General features: G+C 37.9%; 1 protein-coding gene across 3 annotated transcripts in view; it reads left to right on the top strand.

Moving 5' to 3' along the window:
* Positions 1–11,158, top strand: part of casq1b (calsequestrin 1b) — a 28,401-nt gene that overhangs the window by 5,197 nt on the left and 12,046 nt on the right. For 2 of the 3 annotated variants that reach the window (XM_035994069.1, XM_031304332.2), the window contains exon 2: positions 11,005–11,037. The exons of the other annotated variant lie outside the window; for it this stretch is intronic. In XM_035994069.1, the coding sequence (XP_035849962.1) occupies positions 11,005–11,037 (33 nt within the window). The remainder of the gene's footprint in view (positions 1–11,004; positions 11,038–11,158) is intronic. 3 annotated transcript variants of the gene reach the window in all.

Here is an 11,158-nt window from a genome sequence, read left to right as displayed (position 1 = left end):
TTCTCCATCTGGGATCTCTGGCTAAAAACTAATTGAGAACCTCTGATTTAGAGACATCATCAGGTCAAAATGACATAAACATACTCTTTGCACTTCACTGATGTGATGTTTGGCTGGATTTCTGGTTATGGAAGTTGAAACTGTGACCTAATGCTGTCATACTGCTGCCAAAATGTAACTTGATATAAGCCACAAACCTGAAAGTGAGTCACAAAATCTGAGTTGAATGTATTTCTTGCTGCGTTGGCAAAGTGAACAATGATCTACTTCAAGTAGTTAAATCAAATTGTTTCTGCTTTCATTGCATAAGATGTACCTCTTTTTCAGATCCATGAACTCATTAACCAACTCATAAACATAAATTAAACAAGACTAAACAACATTTTTATAATTACGTCAGGGAAACGGGGCCTTTACAAGAGGAGATGCAGCAATAAAATAGGTTATAGCCATCAGTATAGAATATAAAAAAATACATTGAGTGAAACCAAGCACAACAGACCCAAATTTTAAAAAACTAATTCCATCATAAGAGCAAAAGGGAAATGAAAGTGAAAGTATAAGTAAAATATAGTGTTAAAGTGCCCATATTATGAAAAAATCACTTTTTCTGGGATTTGGGGTGTTATGTTGTGTCTCTGGTACTTCCACACACATACAAACTTTGGATTCCTATTCCTAGATCCTATTCTGGTACAACCTTAAAATGCAATTATGAACCTGAAAATGAGCATAATATGGCTGCTTTAAAGAAACAAAAACTCAAAATGGAAGCAGCAGAGGCTGAGATATCAAGCTATATGCAACAAAAGCATGGGATCCTACATTTCCCACAATGCACCACATTACTATTTTTCATTGTCATTGGGTCAAAATGACATGGTTTATGACCAAACTGATGATATTCCCATCTGCCTCAGCTGTACTTTGTGTGTATTGCTAATTAACAAATGTAAATCCCTTGTCATTGTGAGCATGTTAGCCTGCTGACGCTAGCATTTAGCTCAAAGCACTGCTGTTCTGACAGTATGTACAGCCTTACAAAGCTGCTAGTGTGGCTGTGGACTCTTTAAAACTGCTCGAGGCTGTTTCTTCTCCCTTTTTAACCCCTCAGGTTGCATACCATTATGTTAATAACTGAGAAAGGTGGCAGGTGCACACAAGGCAATTTAAAATACAGTCGTATAATGTGCAGGGAATCTTGGTGGTTTGAAGGAGAATACTGCTTTGTCTTTTCTAATTTCCTTCCATCTACTGAGGGATCTGGGAAAAGGTCAGACTGTCGCTGTGGTAACCGTGATCCAAACTGACTGTTGGAGCCCTCCTCCTTTCAACGGCACAATCCATTTCATGCTTACATTTTTAATGGTAGTGGATGGTGTTGATGGAGAGAGAGAAATAAATGGGATCATTTTGTATGTGCCCACTGAATCACCTCAATTTCTCAATGTTATGGCCACTGTTTGATGCTCCTCTGGTATAAATAAAACCTTTGAACTTTAATTTAATCAAATGTATAGAGATGATAGAGATTTTCAAAATAAGATAAAGATTAAAAAAAAGACTCACGGTTTGTAATTGTTTAAGTTGTGCATCCTAACAAGTCCCCTTCAGTGTGATCTGTGGCTCTTCTGCTGCCCTGGACCAAAAAAGTAATTGTTTGATTTTTCAAAATAATCCTGTTTCCAAGTGGTAACATTTTACTGTGTCTGCACAAATGTGAATATATTACTTATTTGGCTCCCAACAGTTGATTACTAAATATTTAGAAATTTAAAATAATTTCCTATGAAATACTGCCCTACAATGTCTGAGTATCTCAGTTTACAATGGCATCATTTGCTCTGTGTATCTTTGACCAAATCCCCCTTTTGCTTATTCTAAACAGATGGTAAAGGACTTGAAATTGATTGTTTGCTAAACCACTATATCATGTTTACAGCCATCATGTGTGCATTCAAGACCCCTTTTACAAAATTCATGTTTTTAAAAGACTCAGCCATCTATTCTCTGTATTGTAACCTTTATATGTCGTCAGTTGGCTGATGTTGTTAGCAACCAGGCTATTGAAAACTCTGTCAGGCTCCTCCCAGTCTTGCTGCTGCTGCTACTGTAAAAAGAGAACAAGATAAGCCAGTTTTGCAATCCTCAGTGGACACAAAGTGTAAATCAGGGTCAGTATTAACTCCTATGTCCTCCGGGGCATGTCCATCCCCTGCAACGACCTGTGAACCTGACAGGCAGCCAGATAACTGGCATTGAGTCTGATTTTAAGCGACGGCATTGACATGCCACGTTCAGAATGCACAAGTCGCATCAGATCTCATTACCCCGATTTATCTTTGACCAGGCTGGGGCAAAAGGCCAAGTCCCCGTGGTCCTTTTACATCATGAACTCCTGTTGAGGTACTTTAGCTTTAAACCACTTTAGTTCCTCCAGGATAAACTGTGAGTCTTTCCAATATCGTAAAGCTCCCTTTACTCTGCTACTCTGTTTATGCATCTCTCAGTGTTTAGTCCCTCGCGGCAGCACTTTGTTGGACTGCTTACAGCCGCAACACTCTACCTTAAGTGACAGTGCTGTCAAGTTGAGTGAGAGCAACATCACATCTTTATGGATTTCCTCTTACTTTCATCTGGATGCATCTCGACCCCCTCAATTAACTGTGTGAAAGAGGCACTAAATTAAGATCTACTTTGTCAACTGTAATGTCATTAAATATGACGTGTTATGTTTAGATAAAGTGTCCTTGGTTTATTCCATCTCAAAAGCCACCTTGTTTGAGGATTAATAATAGAAGCTTTTGCCCATTGATTTCGAGGGTCTCAGCTGTTAAAACTGTATGGCTGCCTGATGCACTGTGTCACAATATGGATCAGTGTTAATTGCTTTATTTGATAGTGCTAAGCTATCTCACATATTATTATTTTTTACATCTTTCACCCATTTCTTCTTTCCTAAATAGCTCATTAATCTCAGGCATGACTGTGCATCTGTGTGGTAAGTAATGTATATGACCTGAGGATACACAGTAGAATTTGAGACCTGGATTTAGTGTTTTTGTCGAAATGGGAGAAGTGTTTTGTACAGATTGAATTTGATGCACTGCATTTCTCAAGTTGATTTATTGTACCAGAACTCTACCAGGCAGGCAGTCATCTCTTCATCCTCTCTAAGGTACATGAATTGAGATATTTTGTATGATTTTGTAAAATGTATTTTAGAACACCTCATAGTGAAAGCAACCCCCCCTGCATATGAATAGTGTTGTAAATGTCCATAAGCAGGCCCTACAGAGTACATCTGCACATCTGCAATCTAGTTTCGTGAAAAACACTTAATGGCTTCATCATCGCTTGTGCTCCATCAAGTAGCTGTCGACTGCACTGTACCTTAATCTGAAGTGTGGCTGAAATAGAGAGGAGTGGCTCATATCAGCTAACCCAAATGAAATTCTGCTCTTCAGTATGTACACCTTTGTGTAGTGTTCAAAGAGGGCGAAAGATGTTTAAAATCCTATCAAAGTTGGCACGGAGCAGAGTTTTGCAGTGTGGTCAACATGAACATACAGTATGCAGTTCACTGATGTGTTTGGCTGGATTTCTGGTTATGGAAGTTGAAACTGTGACCTAATGCTGTCATACTGCTGCCAAAATGTAACTTGATATAAGCCACAAACCTGAAAGTGAGTCACACAATCTGAGTTGAATGTATTTCTTGCTGCATTGGCAAAGTGAACAATGATCTACTTCAAGTAGTTAAATCAAATTGTTTCTGCTTTCATTGCATAAGATGTACCTCTTTTTCAGATCCATGAACTCATTAACCAACTCATAAACATAAATTAAACAAGACTAAACAACATTTTTATAATTACTTCAGGGAAACGGGGCCTTTGCAGGAAGAGATGCTGCGAGGTTATATCCATAAGTATAGAATATAAAAAAAAATACAATGATTGAAACCAATCCAACAGAACCAAAAACTAATTTCATCATAAGAGCAAAGGGGAAATGAAAGTGAAAGTAAAATATAGTGTTAAAGGGATATTCCAATTTGTTATTGCATTTCCATAAAGTTGGGGAACCAAAAATAAAAAAAAATTCAAATTCAAAATGGAAGCAGCCGAGGCTGAGATATCAAGCTACAAGCAACAAAAGCATGTGAGCCTACATTTCCCACAATGTTCCACACTCTATTTTTCATTAGACTCCATCTGCCTCCTAAATGGCCACTTTCATTACATCATCATACACCACGTGAAACATGTTTTATCGCACTCGCGAGATATGATACCCACTTCTTTAAAACTTAAGTCTAAGTCCTTTCAGAGCCACAGACAACATTATACAACTATAGTATTCCTTGTGACAAGTTAACTAAATGGAGCTCCCCTTTAACTACGTAGGTGCGCAGAGAAAATATCGGTGCATGGCTGGAAAAAATGTGCAGTTAAGACAATTAAGAAATAAAATGAGGAGAATACATAAAATAGGAAAATAAATGATGATACAGTGGTAATTGCAATATGTAACTCAAATCAAATTTAGCTGAGGTGGGAGCTTCGCAGCTCACTGAGAGACCTGTCAGCAGCTGCCAACAACAGGCCAAAATAGTTCATGGCAGAGAGCCCGCATGCTGTTTCTGTCCTGCTAAATTTACCCCTGCATCTTCCCCACTCACCTCCACTGCTTCCACCCCAATGTTGACTGACTGCCTCCATATTAAAACCCAATCAGTGTTGTCCAAGAACACTGTACTGTGTACATACTGTGTTTGCACCCTGTGACATGCAGTGTATTACAGTATACGTACTTTCTTGCTGTAATTACTTATAAATATAAAATGCTGTTCTCGCTTTCTCCCTCAACATAACATATATATTATTTTTTTGCTTTTTCCATTGAATGTTCTTTTCTGCTCCCCCCCCCCCTTCCATTATCTGTATCAGGGAATGTCTTCATATCACTTATTAATGGGAGAAAAATGTCAAGGAAATGCAGGGAATAATGGGGTATCATGAAAAATTTAAATGTGAATTTTTATGGACGTTGAAACCATGACTTACATCTCTATTCCACAAAGAGATGGTCCCTGAATAAAGATAGCACGGAAAGCACAGTGCATAAGTGCTTTACATCACCATGTGTAAGTGAACATGCCGTATCTGCTTCTTGGTACTTTATTTTCCCTTTTATAATTTCATAGAGCTGCAATTGACTGTTTTTACAGCACATGTATCACATTAACATGAAGCACAGGTTTATTTAATTAAATTAACTTTATTTAAAGGTCCCATATTGTAAAAAGTTAGATTTCTGTGAAAGGAACAAAGTGCTCAATCCACAGAGAAATGCACACAGTCATTCCGAAACGGTATCTTTAAACAAGCCGTCAGGACTTCTGTACAGTTGTGATGTCACCATATATAGGTAGAAAGTGCAGCTACCCCGGCTGCAATGACGGTTCAGAGACTCCGAGAGAGCAGATGCGGAAGACCCAGAAACGTTGACCAATCAGAGCACATTGGACTTTTTTAAGGAGGGTGAGGGGAGTTGAAGAGAAAAGCGCTAAAACAGTGCTAAAATGAAGCATTTAAGAGGGTGAATGCAGATATATTCAGACAGACAGTATGAGAAAAATATTGTTTTTTGTAACCAAAATTCATGTATGAACCTGAAAATTAGCATACTATGGGACCTTTAACGATTGCTCCATTCCATACCCCTTTTTCAAAGCAGACATTTTGACTTGAAAAAGAAAAAAGTTAAAATGTCGCAGTAAGTCATGACAGTGTGACAGTGAGCCAGCATGCACACTACCAGGACCCTGAAACTGTAGCAGCTAAATGGAATTCAGCCACCATTAACTTCATTATTTGACAGTATTTTTTGTTTGTGAAAAAGGCCTATTGGGGTATATAACTGTATGTGTTTGCTGACTGATGTTATTTACTGGGACACTCAAATGCAATGTAGCAATCATTATTTGTTATTAATTGCATGTGTACATTTCTAAAACTGTTAATTCACATAAATCACTTTTTTGATTAGTACATTATTTCACTGAAATACAAATCAATGCATCAAATTTAAATTACCTTAAAAGAACACATCTTCTTGTCCTTTAGAAAGTGTGTTGCATTTAACAACTGCTGGCTTTGTGTGACTCACAAAAACAAGCTTGACAAATGCAGGAGTTTATTAGCTGAGATTGTTATGCGACATGTTTGTAATATGGTTTACTGCTGTCAAAGTGAGTCATTCACAGATGGTCCCAGACACTTCTGTCCTCACAGTTTGTTGGAGTGAATCAGCTTGTGTGCCTGTGACTTCTCTAAAAGCACTGAAAAAGTAAAAATAATAAACTCAACAAACAAAACAGAGGAGGAGATTTATAGAGATTTATTACATATCTATAAACTGTAAAACATTTAAAAACACAGCATCTTATTTCTGTGCATAATCCTGGATCGGCCTTTTTAAAACAGTTACACTGAATTACACTAGCTGGCGGCAAGTCAGAGCATGTGGTTTGTACACTTCTGTATCTGAATCTTTCATGACCACCCTGGCGCAGTGTTATGTAACAGCCTGGTGTAGAACGTCCTGATGTGTTACAGCAGTCATTATTAATTTACTCTCTGGCTGGGGGGAAAAGCTGGCTAAAATTCCTATTTTGCACAGATCCCAGGCCACCTGCTCATAGAGGAAGATGGGAAATGTTGTTGCTTTGATAACCTTTGAATGTTTCTTCATTTTACCGATTCAGCAATTTTTGGGGGTAGCAGACGAAATGTTAGAGACAATTTGAGAAAGATGTTTTTGTTGTTGGCCGTATTACTACTAGTTGTAGTTGCAGACAAACCATTACATAAACAAACGACATTACATGCAACAATATATTTTAGAACCATAAAACAGACACATTTTCATTACATCTCAACAAAGTCTATGTTGATTTCTGTACCATATAGAAATCAATGGAAAGCAATAGCTGCCTGGTAGATCACATTCATAAGTACACCATTTTTTTCCTAATTTCTGGATCCTTTTTGGACAATGATTGGCCATAAGATACGTTTCAGATTCAAGTTTTCAGAAAAATCTGAAACTTATCCTACTATTATTTAAATTATTAATATCTGATTTAAAAATGGGAAATCAATTCCATTATATCATCATTGCAATTGGACTTTGTTAACGGTAAAATGCAGACAGTGAACAGCATCTTTTTGCTGGAAGATGCAACCATTTTGGGGTCTGTCATATAATTTGATTAAACATCGAGTTAACTGCGCTTTTAAAAACATCTAGACGTTGTACACTGAAAAACAGTAACGTAAAGTGTTCATGATTTATCATTATTCTTCCAATCTAAAACTTGCAATATGCATAGTCATCGGATTACATGCATTCATGGCACAAGTAAAACCATGTTAACACATATGCACACTGTACACAGTACAGTATGCACACAAGTACATACACTCTCCTTCACAGCTCTGAATAATTAGATTTTTGGTCCGCAAATAAAAATGACAACAAGGCCAACTGCAAAGCTAGCTGTTTCTCTGCAGCTGGTGCTATTACAGTCTGAGTGTGTGCTAGTTACCCTGGGGTTCACACGGAGGGACTTACATCATAAGGTGACACACATACACATGTGTGACTCATTAACTGCTCAGTTGTTCACTTAAGAAACACACAAGGCATACATGGGAATGACCAAACAAAAAGAGATTTAGACCAATGATAGACAAAGGAACAGCACAGCAAGTTTTTTTACATTGATGGTTTATTCAGCCCTTTTCAAAGCCTCAGTACTGGCCCTGGGAGGGTGAATGAAACAGGAGGACAGTGCTGAGTGGATGGATAAATTAAAAAAAGGATCAGGCTTCTCTCTCATGTATCTCTTCTGGTATATGGTTTACATGGACAGGACAAATTCTACCAGTACCAATTCTGCCTTATTTTTTTGTTACAACAGGTGAAATTGGTAACTTACCCTTGTTTCAGGTAGAAACTTTTTGTCAGGTCAAACGTGTCTACTCAGTAGCATTAACACCTGTCTCTCAAGTCCAATTTTACCAAAGTAACCAAAATATAGGCTAACCTGCATTTAGAAAGTTTTGAGGAAGCATGTGGGCGGCTATATTACAACAAATTAGGAGTGGGAATCACCAGAGGCCCCACGATGCAATATCATCACGATGCGATATTATTGCGTTTTCAAACATATTGCAATATTCTGCGATATATTGCAATTTATTACCTTTTTTCCAAATTCTAATTTTTCCCAATTTCACATTATGTCCCCAAAAGGAAACTTTGTCAACATCTGTTTTATCTAAAAATATGCATTTTTCTGTTTTGTTTTTTTAATCTCACTTCAATTGTATTGCTGCAAAATAGGATTGTCAAGCAGACAAACTGACCAACAAATACTGTATATAATAAAAGATCAATACAGTATTGCAATGGAAAATATCGCGATACTATGCTGTATCAATTTTCCCCCCAACCCTACAACAAATGTGACCCCTCTACTGCACTGCGAACCCGCCACCCTTGCCTAGCTCATCATATGGTGCCACAGCTGGTACCCAGAGCATGTTTTTGACAACTCACCATGGCTCTCTGTCCTCATCTTGTGTCACCTGACAAGCCGACACTGACTGGGCATTGGAAGATGAAGCCAAGCGATTACACTGCTGACCTCTCACTTGGCTCCACGCACCCAGACTTTTTAGATGGGGTCGGGATGATAGCAAGGGGAACAGATGAGGAAGGGTGAAGGGGTGTGTCTTAGGAGACTGCTGTAAGTCAGGACAAAATATCCAGATGGTCACGGAGAGTGGGAAAGAAAGGAGGTACTACAGAGTGAGAAGTACACCAGAAAGCAGAAATGAGAGATGTCAGCGGGAGGACAGAACTAGAAGGAGATGATGGCTGTGAAGTGTTAACGTGCGTGTCAAATGTCTTCTTCCATTCATCAGCAGCCAAGTCTGCCTTCCCCTCCTTTCCTTTCCACACCCATTTCTATATGTAACGGATCTTCTTTTCTGTTCCTCAACATGCTTTCTTACACACCCTTATAAAGCTGTGGGAGTCCCTGCTTTGCCTCCACCCCACTGCAACACCCACAACTACACCTCTCTTATAAATACCCCAGTGTTACTAATATGGTCAAGCCCTGTGGTAACAGGGAGGGGAATATCATTTTGGACAAACAAAGTCCTACACTTGACAAACTGTAAAGTGGATTTTGTTATAGTATCTTTGGCGTTGGTTTTGTTAATTCTTTGAACCTACTGCTGCAGTAGTAATGTTTTTTTTGTTTTTTAATGTTTTTGTGAAAAAGTTTGACTTTAATTAATTAATGCAATGCAATGGTTAATGCAATCTACTACATAAGATCATGCAAAAAAATGCAAAACTACATCCTGATTTAGTTCCTATTTCATGCAGCACAAGCAGAAGTTGTGTAAAAAGTGTAATTTGTGTCTGAGGTCAATATAAGCAACAGCAGATTTGATTAAAGTGCTCATATTATACTAATTTTCAGGTTCATAATTGTATTAAGGGGTTGTACCAGAATAGGTTTACATGGTTTAATTTTTTTTAAAAACACCATATTTTCACCCTGTGTGTTGAGCTCTCTGTTTTAGTGAGACATCACACTTCTGTTCCATCTTTGTTGGGAGTCGCACATGCGCAGTAGCTAGGTTAGGACAACTAGCCATTCAGAAGCAGAGTATGAGGGCGTGCCACGCTAGCAGCTAGGCGAGCATTATAACATGTGTTACAAAGTGACGCACATTTGTCTCTGAAGTAAAGCCTGGACTACAATAGAGCAGTTTGGAGCAGTTTGTGAACAGTGTTTTCTGTTGGAGACGGTAAGTCCCTTTGGGGTGGACTTTGGGCTTTTTCACTTTGTAAACCTATTACATGCACAAAAAAGATATATAACACAATAAAGGAAAGGGAAAAAGCAAAAAAGCATAATATGAGCACTTTAACATTGCTCCATCCACTAATTGCAGATTCAAATAAACATGTTTTCAAAATGGTTGTTTCTCTGACTTGACACTCTTTTGCTTCCAGGCAGTGATTGAAACAATTAAGAATATTCTAATTACTCAATCACTAGTGCACGCTACACTCAAAACTATTTAATAAACGTTTGATTTCTTGTGTTAAGCTCCTATTCACAATCAGCTAGCATTACCTCAGGACCTCCGATACTGTTTTATTCAAATCTACGGATTGAATCCCATTTTTGCATTATGATGGAAATAAATCTAAGATGTTAGTATTATCTCTGTTAAAAGAAAAAACGGAGAAGAGGATAGGAATGGAAGGGACAAACAAGGATACCTTTTTATATTAATATACTGTAATTGAACAACAAATTGTTGGGATGAGAGGTGATCCGAAATGTTTTGCAAGATTAAGCAAACCAGCTGCATTGCAAATAACATGAGGTCCTCAGGTAAGGATAGTAACACTTTCCTTTAAGTCCCCCTATTTAGCATTTACAAGTAGTATATAAACCGGAAATAAATAGTTAATAACCCATTATAATGTAGTGTAAAGCAGATATCAGTGATATAAGTTTATACATTTATACACAGCACGTATAAATGAAGGCTGCTGCATAATTAATGACAATAACATGTATTCAATGGATAAGCTATATTTGCTGACAAATACTGTATATTAATAAACACACAACTAAAATGTTCTTATAGCTACGTACAACATTATGAAGTGTTACATTATAACTTTACATGTATTCATACTGCTTATAAATGTTAAATAAGGGCACTTATAGTAAAGTGTGGCCCATCGTTGCGTGTAAGCAGGGTTTAATAAACCAAGTACAATGTCAGTGTTTAAGTTTGGACCTATTTTGTCTCCTGTGAAGGCCACTCCCATTTGTTGTAAACCTGGAGGCTGTGACTATTGTGCCTTGCCCTAAAGCGTTACCTCTTCTTGCAGTTGACCACAAGTCAAGCAGCACTTATCTTTCAGGTATGTCAAGGTCTGCCCTTTTGTGTCTGTAAAGCTGGGCTGCGAAACACAGATTCTTCTGCCGCTGCAGGATCTTGCTGATTGTTCTCTTCCACTCCTTGACTGCAGATATCACAGAGAG

The sequence above is a fragment of the Sander lucioperca genome, chromosome 17 (assembly GCF_008315115.2).
Source record: "Sander lucioperca isolate FBNREF2018 chromosome 17, SLUC_FBN_1.2, whole genome shotgun sequence".
Classification (NCBI taxonomy): domain Eukaryota; kingdom Metazoa; phylum Chordata; class Actinopteri; order Perciformes; family Percidae; genus Sander; species Sander lucioperca.
The sequence above is the reverse complement of the archived record's forward strand: the minus strand, read 5'-3'. Positions and strand labels throughout refer to the sequence as shown.